This window comes from Mauremys reevesii, linkage group 10 (assembly GCF_016161935.1).
Source record: "Mauremys reevesii isolate NIE-2019 linkage group 10, ASM1616193v1, whole genome shotgun sequence".
Classification (NCBI taxonomy): Eukaryota; Metazoa; Chordata; order Testudines; family Geoemydidae; genus Mauremys; species Mauremys reevesii.
This window is the reverse complement of record NC_052632.1, coordinates 29,204,529-29,224,424: the sequence shown is the minus strand read 5'-3', so window position 1 is coordinate 29,224,424 and position 19,896 is coordinate 29,204,529. Positions and strand designations below refer to the sequence as shown.

Genomic DNA, 19,896 nt, shown 5'->3' with positions numbered 1-19,896 from the left:
GGTTGACTTTCTTTTTTGGTTCGGGTTCTGTAGTTTCTGCATAGGATTGTTGCTCTTTTAAGACAGCTGAAAGCATGCTCCACACCTCATCCCTCTCGGATTTTGGACGGCACTTCAGATTCTTAAACCTTGGGTCAAGTATTGTAGCTATTTTTAGAAATCTCACATTGGTACCTTCTTTGCATTTTGTCAAATCTGTGAAAGTGTTCTTCAAACGAACATGTGCTGGGTCATTGTCCGAGACTGCTATAACATGAAATGTGGGTAAAACAGAACAGGAGACATACAATTCTTCCCCAAGGAGTTAAGTCACAAATTTAATTAATGCTTTTTTTTTTTTTTAACAAACATCATTAGCAGGGAAGCATGTCCTCTGGAATGGTGGCCGAAACATATGAATGATTAGCATATCTGACTTTTAAATACCTTGCAACACTGACTACAAAAGTGCCATTTGAATGCCTGTTCTCACTTTCAGGTGACATTTTAAATAAGAAACAGGCAACAGCATCTCCCATAAATGTAAACGAACTTATTTGTCTTAGCGATTGGCTGAACAAGAAGTAGGCCTGAGTGGACTTGTAGGCTCTACAGTTTTACATACCGTATATACTCGTTCATAACCCAAACATTTTTGGTAAAAAAGTGATGCATCAAAGAGTGAGGGTGGCTTATAAACGGGTCTACACCAAAATTTGATGATTTTAAACTCTATGGAATCATTGAATTGAATATCTAATACACTGTCATTTTGTTTACCTGGAGCATCTGCAGACATGGAGCCCCTCACCTCCCTGTGGCCGCAGTTCACCGTTCCCAGCCAATGGGAGTGGCTTCCCGCAGCTCCCATTGGCTGTGAACAGCAAACCGCGGCCAGAGGGAGCTGAGGAGCTCCATGCCTGCAGACGCTCCGGGTAATTAAAATGTCCTGACCCACCAGTGGCTTACCCTGATTGCCAGGAGCCATAGTTTGCCAACCCCTGAAATATAGGGTTGGCTTATGAAAGGGTCATACAGTTTTTGCTATTTTTACCTAACCATCTTGGGGTGTCGGCTTATAAACGAATGGGCTAATGAACGAGTATATACAGTAGTTTTGCTTTGAGTGCAGTTATGTAACAAAAAAAATCTACATTTGTAAGTTACACTTTCACAATAAAGAGATTGTACTACAGTACTTGTAGGAGGTGAACTGAAAAATACTATTTCTTTTGTTTATCATTTTTACAGTGGAAATATTTGTAAAAATAATAATATAAAGTGAGCACTGTACACTTTGTATTCTGTGTTGTAATAGAAATCAATGTATTTGAAAATGTAGAAAAACAGCCACAATCGACAGCCCTAGTTTTAAAATATGTTCTAGGAGACTTTGTGAAAAATGCACGAAACTACAGTTCATATTTTTGGAAAAGACATCCACTATAAAGGAAGGACACTATGGGGCTGTCTGTATTGTATAATTCATTCTTCTCTGAAGTAGTCTCAATCTGTGGCCCAAAACTATGAAGGAATGATGTTAATGTTCAGGGACAAAGAATTACCTCTGTGCTTCCATCACAGGTGCGCAGGTATATTCAGGTGGGTAGTAGGGTGGTGGTGGTATTGGAGGTATGAACTCATCAAAGTCCAGGGTCTGATGCAGAATAGTTCCATGGGGAGTCATACAGTCTGGGTTGGTGGAATGTGACCTCTGTGGCAGAAACTGAAAATAAATAAAAACGGTAAGGTTTCTTCAGACGGTAATGGTAGAAATGACAAAAATAATAAGATGACAGATTCTGCCATCCTTATTTTCATGGAGTTGTACCTTATTCCACAAGTAGCATTACTGCAATCAATTGGTCTGCTTCAGAGAGTAGAGTACTACTCAGTATGTGTGAGAGCGGTAGAATCTGGCCCAAAAGAAGGATGAGGAAATTCATAGAATCATAGAATATTAGGGTTGGAAGAGACTTCAGGAGGTGATCTAGACCAATCCCCTGCTCAAAGCAGGACCCACACCAACTAAATCATCCCAGCCAAGGCTTTGTCAAGCCGAGCCTCAAAAACCTCTCAGGATGGAGATTCCACCACCTCCCTAGGTAACCCATTCCAGTGCTTCACCACCCTCCTAGTGAAATAGTGTTTCCTAATATCCAACCTAGACCTCCCCCACTGCAACTTGAGACCATTGCTTCTTGTTCTGTCATCTGCCACCACTGAGAACAGCCTAGCTCCATCCTCTTTGGAACCCCCCTTCAGGTAGTTGAAGGCTGCTATCAAATCTTCCTTCACTCTTCTCTTCTGCAGTCTAAATAACCCCAGTTCCCTCAGCCTCCCCTCATAAGTCATGTGCCCCAGCCCCCTAATCATTTTCGTTGCCCTCCACTGGACTCTCTCCAATTTCTCCACATCCCTTCTATAGTGGGGGGACCAAAACTGAATGCAATACTCCAGGTGTTGCCTCACCAGTGTCAAATAGAGGGGAATAATCAGAAATTGGTAGAAGTAAGACAAGATTTTATTAAGCTCTTAGAGGACACCAAAAATCTTCATAAAGTTTGGGGAAAATACAATATTCTACCACCAGGATTGAGAACACAGACATTTCAGATTGAAGCATGGCAGAAAATAGGAGTTTTTCTTGTAAAGTAATTTTCTTTGCTAAAGCATTAAATGATTAATTGTATAACCTGTTCAGAAATAATGAACACTTGGTTATACCTATTAAAATAACTATTTGCACATTCTCACTGTCAATTTGGAATGCATCATATTAAAAATCAGGTGCTACATGCTAAATATGTATTTTGAAAAAAAGAAATGACAAGTATCCCACAAACCCATGTTTCATTACATGAGAATTCAACCTAATTTGTATTTGTTTTTATAAAATAAATGTTCTCAATATTAATATATTTTCATAGTTGGTGTGGTATAGAAATTGCTATGTTTTAATATAGTATACAGTTTTAAAATACTGTAATCCTGTGAATAAAAAGAAAAGAAAAAGGACCCTCCCCTACACGCACACATTCCCAAACCTAAAAACTAGGGCTGCCTAGCAATTAAAACAATTAATGATGATTAATCGCACTGTTAAACAATAATAGAATACCATTTATTTAAATATTTTTGAATGTTTTCCACATTTTCAAATATATTGATTTCAATGACAACACAGATACAAAGTGTACAGTACTTACTTTATATTTTTTATTACAAGTATTTGCACTGTGAAAAAAACAAAAGAAATAGTATTTTTCAATTCACCTAATACAAGGACTGTAGACTAGAGTCTCTTTATCATGAAAGTTGAACTTACAAATGTAGAATTATGTACAAAAAATAACTGCATTCAAAAATATAACAATGTAAAACTTCAGAGCCTGCAAGTCCACTCAGTCCTACTTCTTGTTCAGCCAATCACTCAGACAAACAAGTCTGTTCACATTTACAGGAGATAATGCTGCCTGCTTCTTGTTTACAATGTCACCTGAAAATGAGAACAGGTGTTCTCATGGGACTGTTGCTAGATATTTGGCGTCACTAGATATTTACGTGCCAGATGCGCTAAAGATATATGGCAGAATGCAGATAAAACAGAGCAAGGGACATACAATTCTCCCCCAAGGAGTTGTCACAAATTTAATTAATGCATTTTTTTTAACGAGCATCATCAGCATGGAAGCATGTCCTCTGAAATGGTGGCCAAAGCATGAAGGGGCAAGGAATGTTTAGCATATCTGGCACGTAAATACCTTGCAATGCCAGCTACAAAAGTGCCATGCAATTACCTAGTCTCACTTTCTGGTGACATTGTAAATAAGAGGACTTCCTTCCTCTTATCTCCCTCCTATAAATGTAAACAAAACCTGTTTGTCTAAGCAATTGACTGAAGAAGAAATAGGACTGAGTGGACCTATAGGCTCTGAAGTTTTACATTGTTTTGTTTTTGAGTGCAGCTATGTAACAAAAAAAATCTACATTTGTAAATTGCAGTTTCATGACAAAGACTGCACTACAGTACTTGTATGAGATTAATTGAAAAATACTATTTATTTTGTTTATCATTTTTACAGTGCAAATATTTGTAATAAAAACAATCTACACTGTGATTTCAATTACAACACAGAATACAATATATATGAAAATGTAGAAAAATGTCCAAAATATTTAATACATTTTAATTACTGGTAGTATTCTATTGTTTAACAGTGCAATTAAAACTGTGATTTATCACGATTAATTTTTTTTAGTTAATTGCGTGAGTTAACTGCAATTAATCGACAGCCCTACTAAAAACAAAAAATACAACTGTACCAAACTCTAAACAGTAACAATGACTGAGAAGTATAAATCAAGGGCCTGAAGCTGATCAGGCTCTAACACAGCAATAGTATCAAAAAGCACACTCAGTGATACAGAAAAACAGTGACATAATGAGCCTGTTAGCAGTTTAAATGAGAGTGTGATACTATGGGGCCTGTTCTGAAGATCAAATGAAACTTGGCCTTTGTGACCCTGTTCTATATGCTTTGCATGGGGAGAAGCACACCAATAGCCAATCAAAACACACAGAGGCATTCTTTCACCTTCTGTTGAGTCTCTGCTGTCATATTATTTTTGTAGGATTGGGAGATGATTGGGTCTTTAGCTCACCTTTTGAAACAACTGAGCTAAGGAAATTTGCTGAAGGCACACTTCTGCTTTATATTGGAACAAGTGAATACACCTGTTTGTACTGTTGTCTCATTGCATTATTATGGTTTTTACAAAATTTCCACTGATACAGATTAAAGAAGCAGTCATATAACAGGACAACAAAAATGTTTATGTTTAGAAGACCTAGCAAATGGCTTTCATTTTTAGCTTGGCAGGGGGTTGTAACTTTCTGGGAAAAACTCATCTCAGATGTAAATCTGATTTTACATACACCAGCAATTAATTTGGCTCCTTGTGTCTAGAAGGTTAAAGTAATCATTGTTCCACGAAACACTATGTATAAGATGTTTCAAAGGTCACAGTCTCAATGATGTAATATAATGGAGGGTCAGGGAGCCAGGTCTCCTTTGTTTGTGGGAAATTAACAATTAGTGGCTTACTAATTAGCTGTCAAGTTATACTTTCCAAGATGTCTACTAAGTAATTAGTCTCCCATGCTCCAGGTTCTCCTATCACCTGTCAATCTATCCCTTTCAGACAGTGTGTTCTACTGATGCTTCTAGTACAAGAAAAGCATACTCATAGTTACATATTACCACTGGTCTGATGCCCACTAGGCTGGCAAAGCTCTTCCCAGGTTGAACCTAGGAACAAAAGGTATACTAAAACCTTAATGATGCTAGCCTAGGCAAGAAGTGGGGGGTTGAGTGGGCTGTCAGTAGTCGCCCAGATGGAGTGTCTGACAGACGTACAGGGAGAAAGTGTCACAGGGAGCACGTTGCAGCAGGACAATCCGTGTCTCTGACAGACAGACCTGGGGTTAACTGGGCTGAGAGGAGTTTGCAAAAAAAGATTAAGGTATAGGTAAGGGGAAATATACATCTAGCCCTGTTGTTTTATATGCTTGCTCTTATTCACAGATTTATAGATTCCAAGGCCAAAAGGACCATTGTGATAATCTAGTCTGACCTCCCGTATAACACAGACCACAGAACTCCACCAAAATAATTCCCTTTCAACTAGAGAATATCTTTAAAACAAAATCCAGTCTTGATTTAAAAATCGCCAGTGACTGAAAATCCACCATAACCCTTGGTAAGTTATTCCAATGGTTAATTACCCTGACTTGAAAACTTACTCCTTATTTCCAGTCTGAATTTGTCTAGCTTCAACCCGCAGCCACTGGATCTTGTTCGTACCTTTCTCTGCTAGACTGAATATCCCTTTATCAAATATTTGTTTCTCATTTAGATACTTATAGACTGATCAAGTCATCCCTTAACCTTCTCTTTGTTAAACTAAATAGATTGAGCTCCTTGAGTTTATCACTGTAAGGCATAATTTCCAATTCTTCAATCATCCTCCTGGCTCTTCTATGAACCCGCTACAATTTATCCACATCCTTCTTGAATTACAAACGCCTTACAGAAGTTTAAGCATATTACATCAACATTATTTCCTTTAGCAATCAAACTTGTAATCTCATCAAAAGAAGACATCAAGTTAGTTTGACTGGATATATTTTCCATAAACCCATTTTGATTGTCATTAATTATATTACCTTCCTTTAATTCTTTATTAATCATGTCTGTATCAGCTGCTCGTTTATCTTGTCCTGGATCGATGTCAGCCTGACAGGTCTGTATATTAGCCGGGTCATCCCATCTACCCTTTTTAAACATTGGCACAACCTTAGCTTTCTTCCAGTCTTCTGGAACTTCCCCAGTGTTCCAGGACTTATCGAAGACCAACATTAATGGTCCAGCGAGCTCTTCAGTTAGCTCTTTTAAAACTCTTGGATACAAGTTATCTGGAACTGCTGATTTTAATATGTCTAACCTTAGTAGCTGCTGTTTAACATCCTCCTGAGTTACTAATGGAATGGAAGGCATGTCGTTATTATCATAATCTGAAATGACTACATGAGCGGGCTTTTTTCCAAATACAGAACAGAAAAATATTTAATGAAAACATCTGCCTTGTCTGCATTATTATTGATAATTCTACCATTTCCATCTAGTAATGGACTAAAACAATTGTTAGGATTATTTTTGTTTTTTTATGCAATTTTAAAAGCCTTCTTCTTATTGTCCTTAAGGGAAATCTCTATGGTCAGCAAAGGCATGTCCCTTTGCTTCTCTTATCAATTTTGTACAATTTATCATTATCTCCCTTCTTCTATTTGTTATAATATATTTTAATTATATTTAATTATAAATAAAAATCATTCCAAATAATATATAAATAAATATTGGAATATATAATTAAAATAATTATATTTAATTATAAATAATACATAATTATTTGGAATTCCTCCTGGTCTTCTTGTCTCTGCTGACCACAGCCTGCCTATCATAGTCTGTATCCAGCCATTAAGAAAGCCTCTTGTCTCTGTGTTCCTCTCTCTCCAATTCCTTGGTGGCCAGTTTCATTCTTCCATTAACCTAAGGTACGGATGTTTCCTGAACCTGCTGTCTAGGTAAGCCTCAGCTTCTCTGATTCTCAATAGCATCTCTCCTTCCCTTTCCAATCCAATAATCTTTTCTTCCAGCACAGCTACCAACTTGTACTTCATACATAAGAAGTCCCTTCTGGCTTCAGGCTGGGGGAGGGGAGGGGAGAAGAGGGGGAAGGGACACAGCCATTGCAAGTCATAACCATGATTCCATTGCTGTCCATCTGGAATCAAACATAGAACTGGACCTGGAAGGAAAGCCTCTCACACTCCCTCTCTAAATTCCCTCCAAAATTCTCCTCTTAGCTGCCTCTGTTCACGACTCTGAGTGCATAAGGCTTTTGGGTGCATGAATAAATAATACTTTGTTTTCAAGAAGCCTTGTTTGATTCACTTTAATCAGCCAACATCACAGGCTCCCAGAGTAAAAGAGCGCACTGTCATCAAACCCAGTTAAAACAGCTGGTAATGAGGGGGGCTACACTCCAGAGATCCTGTCTACAAATGTTTGGACTGTGTGGTTCCACCCAGAGAGAGGTGCAGGAAGCCAGGCCACTGAGAGGTGCACACCAGAGGGACTAACAGGGGTCCAAAGCACAGATGCCCGGTTACTGTGACAGACAGCAGCTGAATCAATACTCAACAGTTTAGTGGCAAGTGCAGGGCCGGTGCAAGGATGTTTTGCGCCCTAGGTGAAACTTCCACCTTGCTCCCTCCCCCGTCCCCGAGCCCCTACCCTTTGGCGCTCCCCCCCGCCGCCATGAGGCGCCCCCTCTGCGGCAGCTCCCCACCCCCCACCCTGAGACACGCCCCCCATGCCCCAGCTCACCCCGTTCCACCTCCACTCCGAGCACGCCGTCGCTGCTTCACTTCTCCCACCTCCCAGGCTTGCGGAGCCTAAGCTGATTGGCGCCACAAGCCTGGGAGGTGGGAGAAGTGAAGCAGCTCACCCCTGCTCCGCCTCCTCCCCGAGCACGCCATCGCTGCTTCACTTCTCCCACCTCCCAGGCTTGTGGTGCCAATCAGCTTAGGCGCCGCAAGCCTGGGAGGCGGGAGAAGTGAAGTGGCCACAGCGTGCTTGGGGAGGAGGCGGGGCAGGGGTGAGCTGGGGCGGGGAGTTCCCCTGCGTGCTACCCCCCCCCCACTTGCTGCAGGCAGCCCTCCCTGTGCTCCCCTGTCCCAGCTCCCTCCGCCTAAATGCTGGTGGCGACCAGGACAGCCGAAGATCCGGCCGCCGCGGTTGCTGCCGAAGAAAATGCCACCCCCCAAATCCTAGTGCCCTAGGCGACCGCCTAGGTCGCCTAAATGGTTGCACCAGCCCTGGACAAGTGCAGACAGGGCAAGCTGCATTCAGCACCATTTCAGAAACCCTGAAGCAGCTTCCCAAGAAACCCTTTTGAGGTTTGAACCAATGCTGAGAGCAGGTATCAGCAATGGATAAAGGTGAACAGTTGTAGACAAGGACAAACTGCGATCAGCATCATTTCAGCAAGCGTGGTTAAAATCTTACACAATCTTATAGCTGAAGTCAATGTTAATGGCAAATATTCTGAATTTATTGGCCTTGAAAGAAACATGACATGGCTGCTTATGTCACTGCTCTTATTTGTAATAGTGATTGAAACTTTATAACAATAAAAGAGAAGAAAATACAGTACCTTAGTAATAAATGCAGGCAGCCCAGAGAACCAAGTTGTTTAGCATATGGGCAATCCCTTGGTGATGTTTGTTTATCCCCTTACTGTTGTGCTTCATATTATGAAAGACATGAAACTCAGAGAAGTTTCAAAGTCAAAGGAATTGTGCTTCTAAGTCAATTAGATGTTTTTGAAAATCCCACCCAATTTATCCCTAATCCAAAGTATTAGATTTCATTGGGCAAAAAACTCATCAAGACACCTTGAGGCCAATCTTACCTCTCATCTGGGAAAAATATATAACACACATTATGCATCTCTGTTGAAAAGCCTTGAAAAAGGTACATAACATTGGATAATCTTTCTCTCCAAGATTATCTTCTTTTTTCACACACTTGGAATAGAAATCCCTACACAATTATTAGAAGAGTTAATCTCCTCCATTTTATTATTTGGAGTAAAAAAATCACTCATTTAAAAAATTATACAGGTCAGTATTTTAAAGAGGCATAGTGGTACAAACCTATGCCTCTTATTATTGGGTACCAGAAGGCTGGGCCTTGATAGCCTGGTATGATGGGTATAGCAATAAACATTGAAGAACACAGAGCAGGAAATATTTGCTATCACATTTGGGTCAACATTTTCATTTCCAAAACACTCAAGACCTCCCATTTAGTGATTTCTCTGAAAATTTTGGGGCAAAGTAGAAGTGAAAACCAGCCTAGCCTCTTCCCCTCTAACAACAAAATAGATACAATCCAACCTTCCCTCCAGGAGACATTGATCCCACTTTTTAAACATGGGAAAAAGTGAGCCTGCAAAGAGTAAGGTAGTTAATTAAATGGGAAAAAATGATAGACCCAGAGAGATTACAAGGAACTTTTCCTATAACTAAGATACCAATATTTAATTAAATACAGTTAAGATATATTTCAAGCCTCCCAAGAAATGGGAGGTTCTAGAAATGATTTACGGATATTGAAATGATAATGAACTCTAGCAGATCCAAAATCAATTTCAAAACTATGTAGTGAACTTATTATACTTGAAATGGATGGCAAATGTAATTACAGGAAGAAATGGGAAAAGGTTCTAGATAAAGAAATTCCCTTAGAGCATTGGTCCTTTATTTGGGGTAAAGTAGCTCCCTTTTCCAGATATCTAACAGTAAAAGAAAAACAGTATATTTTGCTAATTCAGTGGTATCTCACACCCTTGCATTTAAAGAGAATCTACAAAGATGCACCGAACAGTTGGAATGTGTGTGGAAGGAAAGGTACCTTTATGAATATTTGATGGGAATGTCTCAAAGTCCAGGAATATTTGTCAAGTACTTGCAAGCTCATAATGGATCTGAGAGTTCACAGATAAAAAGGCTTGTCCTATCACATAATTGTGCTCACACCATCTAACAGCATGGTGTACTAATGCAGAATTTTGGAAGAAGAGTAAGCTGGCATATTCTAATAAACTGGCAGGGTATAGGATAGTCTGATAATGGAAATGTTTATAGATGATGTGAGACAAAGGCATAGTTGTTTCTTAAATGCCTGGTTACCATGTCTTTTGAATATGTAAAAGACAAAACAAAAGAAATCAAAACACCTGAGGAACAGAGAAATGTTTCTTTTAACAGTAAAACATTCACAGTCTTTAGCCTCCGTTCTGGTAATTTATTGAATTGATGAATATTAAACTTCTGATCCTGTGTCAGCTTTTACTCCAACAATTGTCATTGTTATAATGGAATTTGAAGCAGAGCTGTTTTTCTTGGAATCCACTCAAAGTCTGCCAAATGTAAGAACCCTGTTTCCCCAAATCATCACTGCAGTGACCAATTTTTGAAAGAAACTGATGGAAGAATAAGGAGATTAGGAGTGACAATAAGAAACAAACTTTAAAGGAAAATGAGTTTTAAAACCTGATTGTTATCCTCTTAACATTGTCCCTGTAGTCCTAGAGGACTGAAAATGAAAAGTAAAAAGTATCCATTAATTCCACAAAGAGCCACGCTCTGCACTGGAAAATGACAACAGAATGCCTATTGCCACAGGTCGTAAGTTTGCAAAGGTCTTCGCTGGTTTCTAATGCTTGGACATTGGCAGTGTAGATGTCTCATCCTTCACAGCAAACGGACTCTGAACACATTTGCACTTTTAGAAAAATCTTAACATCTTCTGCCCTGCTGGTGAAAGGGAGCACTTACAATGTTAGTTTATCTAATTCCCCAACTGGTGACATCCGCTAATGATGCCATAGTTAATCACAGTGAATTTGTGTGCTCACTTCATAACTACAACAGATGTTTCTGCATTTTGGGCAGCAGCAACATATTGTCATACTTAATTCTTTCCTCTTGAGTGGAATGCTGACAAACCAATAATAAGAAAAGTGATCATCTATATCAGAAGTAAAGCTGAATCCTGCCAAAATTATAGGCCCTCACTTTCAAAATTAGGGCTGCACAATCATGTGGCACAACAATGTACATTCAATTGTTTTACTAACTAGCATGTGAAAGTATTATTATTTGTTGTTTATTTATGGGAGTGCTCACTGTGTGTTAGGCACTTTCCAAACCCTCAAGAATGGCTCATACTATAAAGAGCTTATAAGCTAAGAAACTGTGTGTGCGCAAAACAGTCAATGAATGTGAATTGCCAGATGTGTAATCTGACCCCAAATTTCCTAAAATAGGACCATTAAATCCTAAATCATGGATCCTAAATCCATATTCAGGCACCACTCCCACTGGTCAATAGGAACTACTGAGTACTCAGCATTTTCTGAAGTCAGAAGGTGTATAAAGATTATTACTATTCATATTATGGTAGCACAGAGGTCACAAGTGGGATCAGGGTCCATTGTGCTATACACCAAGCACATAGTAAGACACAGACCAAAATTTTCAAGAACAGACTCTAACGTTACGCTCTTAAATCAATGTTTAAATACCAAAAGGTGGTATTTTCAAAAGCTCCTAAGTCATTTATGCACACTTGAAAAGCCACACTTAGGAGGCTAACTATGGTCTTGAAAAATTCAGTCATAGTCCCTGGCCCAAAGAACTTGCAATCTAAACAAACAAGGCAAAGGGTTAGGGTTGAGGTGTCTGTTTTTCGACCGGAACACCCAGTTGCAAAGCTGTACAGAAACTGGACCCAGGACACATAGAAGAGGATGATGACAGACACTAGAACCAAGACGCGACATCCTGGAGTGGCCAGCCTCAGTCGAGCAAAGGGGCCAAGTGAGCTGGTGCAGCATGGGAAGGACAGAGCCTCCCTCCCCCGAGCAGAGCAAGCCCTGCTTGGCGCTCGCAGAAATCAGGAGAGGGATGTCGGGGGGGAGGCAATGCCCCACAAACTATGCCCTTGGCTTGTGCGGTTGATGACCCTGTGCATCCCCCTGCCTGTGGCAACCAAACTTTTGGCATTGGGTCAGTAGATCTGATGGACACTGTCAGGTTGCCTTTTTGACCAGGCTTTCCGGTCAAAAACCGGACATTTGGCAACTCTACGTGTCTGTGCAGCACAGGGAGGGAGGAAGCAGCTAGCTGAGCTTCTTCACTGCCAGAAGGGGCTGCTTTGCCTTCCCTGCTGGCAGGGAGCGCTCCAGCAGGGCTCCGTGACACATCTCCTCCACAGTCGGCCCTGCTCCTGCTGGGACCAGGAATGAGATGCAGCAAACTCTGAATTTTTTTTTAGCACACAGCTGGGCCGCAGCTGTGTGCTAATTGGGCCGCAAGCGGCCTGCGGGTTGAGAACCACTGAGCCAGTGTAATTGTGGCAGCAGCTGTGATGGGGATATATGAGACGTTAGTTATGCTGAATAAGATGTAATATTTATTTTTATTAAGTCTTAGAAAAAAATCACAAATAAGCATTTCTTCCCAGGACATATTGCAGGAGTCAAATAATACTTCAGGTACAAGATTCTGTATACCAGGGAAAGACTCAATCCCTCAATTGAGGGAAGGGTTTGAAATTGATCTTATAACCAACCTTAACTGGTAACATTAAGCCACCTTAATGAACAGATGACTATCTTTCCATATCAATCATGGAAAACTGCTAATCAATCATAACAACACACATCTGCTTCAGTCATAATGAAACATTGCTTTCCTGTGGTGCTTTAGAGATATAATAATCATTATTGTGGAGTAGGACTCAGAGATATTTAAAGAGTTGCATAATTACAAGACTATCACGTTGAAGATACTTTCACCCAATACAACATACCAAAGAACTACAAAAAATACTACACTATAGCCTTCTGATGCACAAAGTAACAATGTCATCTTTGCTTAGACACCTCCTTCTTCCTATATCATAATGCAAAATTTTGACATTTAAAAACTCTATTGGCTTAGTATTTACAATTTATGGGTATAGTGTAGAAACCCAGCACTGTAAATACTAGCCCATACAGTAGTTAACCTTTCCTTTATCATACACGCTTAAGAAATTGACTAGCATTAGGCCTCAATGCACAAAGTCACAAGTTCATCGCTGGTCCATAAATGTTTAATTAGATACCTTTCTGAAAACTGTAACCTCTACAAAAGGTTAGTAACTGCCATGACAGCTTTAGTGGATTTATACTACTAGAGAGGGTTTGTGCAATACATACAATTAAAGTGGAAGATATTCTTAATCTTAGTAATGTAGCACTAAAAATACACGATAGGCCCACAGCAGGTGCTTAAACGGCATAATAGCAGCACTTCCTAAATGAAGAGGTGACACTAAAATAGAATAGTCTTTTTACAGTGGCAAAATTATTCTTTTTATATAGTGAAATATAAATTGAGTTTATTTTGGGCTTTAAAAGTAAAAGACTAGAAAAAGAAAATTCTAATTTCTTTCTGACCTGTTTTTGTTCTTCCCAAAAGAGAACATTTATTTTTCTTGTGCTTCTAAGAGTAAACAGTGATCATTCATCCAACAGATGCCAAAGCACTTTACAAAAGTCTCTAAATAATTATGCAACCTATATATGTTATATAGAGGAATTACTTTGCCCACTGCGTCAGCACTGCCACCTATGCGGCAAAATACAGTAATGTTTAACAACCTCCAGCAACGCTACAGAGCAGTCCAGTGAGAAAGAACACTTCATTCAATAAAAGGAGACTGGAAATTTAGGTAAGTATAATGTAGTTACTGAAATTAGAATTGGCCAGGACGGTGAGGTTAAAAGCCTAGGCATTGAACTGACTAACAGCATTAAGGGCATACTGTACAGTTTCTAACAGGGGTGGCTCTAGGTATTTTGCCACCCCAAGCATGGCAGGCAGGCTGCCTTTGGCGGCTTGCCTGCGGGAGGTCCCTGGTCCGCGGATTCGGCGGCACGCCTGTGGGAGGTCCGCCGAAGCCGCGGGACCAGCGGACCCTCCACAAGCATGCCGCCGAAGGCAACCTGTCTGCCGCCCTCGCGGTGACTGGCAGAGCGCCCCCTGTGGCTTGCTGCCCCAGGCATGCACTTGGCGTGCTGGTGCCTGGAGCCGCCCCTGGTTTCTAATAATCAAGAGGATAGATTTGGTGTGGACAAAAGGAACATGACTTTCATCCCACCACACTGCATCCCAACAAACTGCATTTTTATGTGGACTGATTTCTTGATGTTAGATCTCTTCAGAAGAGGCCACTAGTTATCCCACTTTTTACAACCAATACTTACAGCTTTCTATGCACATGCCTAGAAATCTTGCACCATAGAAAACTTTACATATCCAATTAATAAAATTTTCCATGGACACTAATAGGAAACTCATGCCATTGAAAATACAAATTAGTAGAAAGGGCTCAGAATATAAAACTTTCTTTGTCTGGCACTTTAAATTGTCTATTACAACTCAATGTAAGTTCTAGTTTCTCCTTAGGGAGGAAAATTCTGCTTTCTTTTACAATGATGTAAATCCAAAGAAGACCACTGAAGGAACTAATCTGGATTTTTCACCACTGTAATTGAGATCAGAAAGTGGCCCTCTCTCTCTCTCTCTCACACACACTTTACTGTTAAGCTTACATTAAATAATAGAACCCTCATATAAAACAGACAATGGTTCCTGAAGAGTACTGTTTTCCTTACAGATCTCCTATTTAATGTGCTCTATGCTATTGACGGCAGCAGCACATTCAAGATCACAGCCTATGGTGGTATGACTGTACTACATAAAAGTTAAATGCAAGTGCATGACAAAAATTCGTTAAGCAATTTGCTATATTCAATTAGGTAACGCAAAGAGTCTGTTCAGTTAACCTCACAAGACACACAATGAATTATAATGGCTGATGACAACAGTAATTAAATGCTACAGTTTGTGTCTCATCATTAACTTATTTCCCTTACACAATAAAGGGATTGTTTCAGATACTATATAGGTAACATGATGAACTGTTAATAACAGTGATAGTGATAAAGGGTGAATACACAATGATGGATAACACTGGTTTTATGAGTGATAGTATATCAATGTTCTAGGAGTTGAAGAAAGTCTGAGTGGATGCAATTAATGCTTTAGCATGGTTACAGTCAATTTCCAATGTTATTTTGCCTAATTCTGGAAGCTAAATTTTAGAAGTTAATGGCATGAATTAATGTAATAGTCATTCATTAATCAAGATGTGAATTTAAAGCTGCCTTAAGAGTCAAATAAAATATATTTGGTACCGATGGCCTGATCATTAATGGATATTTCTTCAAATTACTGAATTTTCATATGATTTGACTTAATTAGCATCTCTGTGCAAGAGGTGCTTTTACATAGAAAAGCATTAGCTACTGTGAATACCCCTAGCCCAGGATACAGTCTTAAATTGGCCACAGAGGTGAAAGTGGTGGCCAAATGTAATTTTAACCTATAGCCATGTTATGTAAAATTGCTGTTGAAAGGACACACAGAGTAGAGACTAAGGAATACTTTAAAATTAGTTTGTCTTGAACCCAAAGAACTGCCAAGTAGGTTTTTTTTTTTACACAATTTCCAGCGAGGTGACAAGTGTTTTAACAACAGACCCAAATGTTTTCAAGACAAAAGTAAGTGGCTATGACATGGGGGGAGGGATAGCTCAGTGGTTTGAGCATTGGCCTGCTAAACCCAGGATTGTGAGCTCAATCCTTGAGGGAGCCATTTAGAGAACTGGGGCAAAAATGTGTCTGGGGATTGAACCTGCTTTTAGCAGGGGGTTGGACTAGATGATCTCCTGAGGTCCTTTCCAACCCTGATATTTTATGGACCACTGGAAACCTATCTTCACTGGTGAAAGTTGCCAGATGCAATGAATGTTTCTTTAATGGGATAAGTATGGCAGGGAGCATGGAGCATCATCACCTGCACATCATCCAGAGTCAGCACCATCATACCAAAACCACCACACAAGTATTCAGGGATTACAAGCATGGGATATGTGGGGGACAGTGGAGATTCCCCTGCCCTCCCTCACCCCCCGATCTGTTTCTCCTGTTCTAATCAGACCAGACAAGAGGAGGGAACCATCTCCATGGCTGTGTCCTTGAGTCACAAACCTAAAGTTTCTTCCACTACCTCTTTGTCAGTATCTATCCTTTCTTCATTCTGCCAATATCTTTCCTATCTTTGTCTTTTTGCTTTGAAGCTAATGAGTCCAGTTTCATCAACCACAACATATTTAACTGTGACCAGATTGGCATGCTGAAAATTGTTCCTAGCAGCCTGAACATGATTTGAAAGATACTCCTGGGGGGAATTCTGTGCCGCTGTGTATGTGCAGAATTCATATCCCCCTGCAGAAAATACATTCTGCTGGAGAGGCCCTACAGTTGTGCCTTTCACCCACCAGGGGCTGCTGTGGTGCCAGAACAGAGGGTAGATGTTCCAGGATGGGAGCAGCCAGCTGCGGATAGGGAAGGGAAGAGGAGGTGTTCCTCACAGCGCCCTGCTTGTGGGGCCAGGTGAGGAAGCATGGGATATGTGGGGGACAGACAGCGTGGGGCACATGAGGCTGCTGGGGTGTCTGTGTCACAGACTGGAGTTCAGAATGGCTAGTTGGGGGCACAAGTGGGAGAGGGGTGGCTGATGAGGGTGCAGAGGGTATGGGGACCGCGGCCTGACTGAATAAGAGAGGCTAGCGGTCAGCCAGGGTCTGCATGAGGGAGGTTCCCCAACTCCCTAACAATCCCCCCTTCCTCCAAAAAACCCTATTCCATATTTCTTCCACCCACACCCAACAACCCTCCAGATTCACTCCTGGGCGTCTTCCCAGCAATTACTTCCCTCTCCCTCAACTCCATTACCTCTGACTCCCACAAGTCTTTGCACTGCTTCTGAAGGGTGTGGGAAATATGTCTCTGTATTGTAGTTTAAATGAATGATTACTCAAAGTTTTGTATTGATATGCCTAGTAAGGAATCTATTTCGTGAATTGTTTTTGTTGTCTCTATTGTTACAAACATACTTGCTGACAGGTATTTTGAAATAAATTACCAAAATAATTGAAACTGGATTATATTGTGTTATTTTGACAAATAAAATATGCAAAATTTTAAAATATTGTGCACAGAATTTTTAATGTTTTGGTGCAGAATTCCCCCAGGAATAGAAAGGGGAGAGAGGAGGGGGATTGTGCCAATATCCAAACTGACTACACTGAAACAGGAGCAACCTAGAAAAATATTCTTCCAAGCCCAGAGAGTAAAACTGGAGTTCCAGAGCGGCTAATTTCAACTTGTGCCATATGCTGTGCCTGTTCCTGAACTGCAAGCATCAGAAACAAAAGCTGCATTTTCTTATCTTTTGCTATTCTTGTCTCTCTCCTTCTGTGAACATTTTTCTTGTTAAACAGAATTGGATTTTAACAGCACAATCCAAGAACTGCCACCTAAAACTGGCTCACTATATTTTCCCCCAAAAAGGACCAGGTGAGACACACTCCCCAAGGCCTTTTCCCTTTAAAAGACTCTATATAAATATACTAGAGAATAGAAAATAGGGGCAATTATTAAACAAAAAGTTAGAGAGACAAGGTGGGTAAGGTAATATCTTTATTGGACCAACTACTATTGGTGACAAGTATCAGAGGGGTAGCCGTGTTAGTCTGGATCTGTAAAAGTGGCAGAGTTCTGTGGCACCTTATAGACTAACAAATATATTGGAGCATGAGCTTTCGTGGGTGAATACCCACTTCGTCGGATGAATTATTGTTATGCCAGTACAAAAGTAAAGAAAAGGGGAATATAAAATTACAACATACTAAAAATACTAGCCAATCTTCCCAACAGATCTGTGAGTGAGAAATTAATACCATTAGCAGAGTTGCATGTGGCACTCTCATCAAAGGTCTTTTTGTTCTATCGCTGGTTCTTAACATCACTTTTATTCCTTTATTAGTTACACAAGCACCAATTATTTTTACAAAATCATATCTAATAAGTGATAAGAGACTGATGGGTGCATGTTCTGAGTGGGACACCTGCCAAGCAAGGAGGCTGAGAGAGATTTGGGAGGTTTTAAAAAACTCCTACGATGTTAACTTATTAACATGGAGTGTGACAATCATGACAACAGCAAATAATGTATACAATTCAATCTTGAATATCTAAACCTCATTTATCTTGAGTTCCCTAGTATACAATAGGGTCATGTCCTCTGATGTCTATTTATTACACTGAAAATTCTCTAGATTACCAAATGTCCATCATGAGATTTGATTAATCAAGGTTGTTCTTTAATATTATCCCATCAGAGAGATACGTTAGTGAGTCTTTGAAGACACTCATACAAGAATATATGGCAACATTTTAAGGGGTAATTTTTCAGAAGCGTGTTAGAATTTAGCCAAGTAATAAGTGAATAAATACCCTGTAAACTGTATCCTGAAATGCCTTAAATAAACTCTTGATTAAATATAAAATTTACATTTAAATAAGCATAAAACCATAACCTATTACATCTAATTGGCTGAGCTTGTGAGGCCTTACACACAACTCAATGGTATAGATCTGTTTGTCTGTATTCATGTAATGCAATAATGACGGAATGTCACATCTGATCAATTTCAAAATTTAAGGGAATGTTCTAGAAATGAATAGACTATTGATTTTGGGGAAAAATCAGAGCATTGCAAGCAGGGAAACGAAGGACAAATGAAGTCACTGTCATCTGTTTATAGCACCCATTTTCGGCTATCAGAACAACGATAACCCTGCTCATCCTCCTAATAGAGTTTAACATGTTGACCCACAAATGCCTTCTCTTTCCAACACACAGAGTAGAAATAATTGCACTCCTTCTGAGAGCCATGGGGTGGATGCTCATCCAGAAGGGGACAAAAGCAGGCTTCCTTTCTCCCTCCTAATGTCCTGCCTCCTCAAAGCGTGTTCCATGGTGGGAAAGAGAGGAAACCAGATGTTCATTCTTCCCATCCAATCCAGGGGGAAGAAAGGAGGAATTGAGGGAAAGGGGACATACATAGAACCCTTGGCATGGGGGAGGAGAATGCAATCAGGAGAACAGAGCCCCTGGACTGGTGGGGAGGATATGGAGAGCAGGAAGGGGGAGAAACAGAATCCTGGCCTGATAGGGAGCATGGGTGGCCCTGCTGTGAAGATGTGACTCCAAGATGGCACATTCGGATAATGGGGAGTTGTCACCCTGCCTTGTTTAGCTGGTGATAGAAGGTCCAATTGTTTAGCCTTGTGCGATACCAAGACTTTGAATGGGAAACCACCAAAGGCAACTGCAAACAATCAAAACCACACAAAGGTTTAAAAAAAAAAAAGGAAACAAAAGGCTGTTTTCAGTATAAGACAGAGGAGAGGGATGCATTCTGGATCCATTCACTGGGAAAAACTTTTGTGGAGCAAGGATGTTTTCATGAATGTTTGGACCCTGGTTCTTGGGAAACAAGCCAACTCTGCAATAGGCTGAACTTTGTGAGGAAAACCTACTCCATTAGACAGGTACAGTAACTATTAAAACTGTTGACCCAAGTTCTCATTTTGTGACCAGGTTCACATTACAGCCATTTGTTCCCACCATTCTCTCTTGTTTCTAATTAAATCTTTAGTTTTTCTTAAATAAATTTATTTTAAAGTGCTCACAAGTGCTGTGTGGTTTAAGGTAAAGCTAGTAAACTGGGGTGCACTCCCCCTTCGGGAGCAAAGGATCTG

The 19,896-nt window shown here is 40.2% G+C and overlaps 1 protein-coding gene across 10 annotated transcripts in view; it reads right to left on the bottom strand.

The window, feature by feature from the left end:
* Positions 1-19,896, bottom strand: part of FAM189A1 (family with sequence similarity 189 member A1) — a 424,039-nt gene that overhangs the window by 35,458 nt on the left and 368,685 nt on the right. For all 10 annotated transcript variants that reach the window (XM_039491769.1, XM_039491768.1, XM_039491766.1 and 7 more), the window contains one exon: positions 1,545-1,705. In XM_039491769.1, coding sequence (XP_039347703.1) covers positions 1,545-1,705 — 161 coding nt within the window. The remainder of the gene's footprint in view (positions 1-1,544; positions 1,706-19,896) is intronic.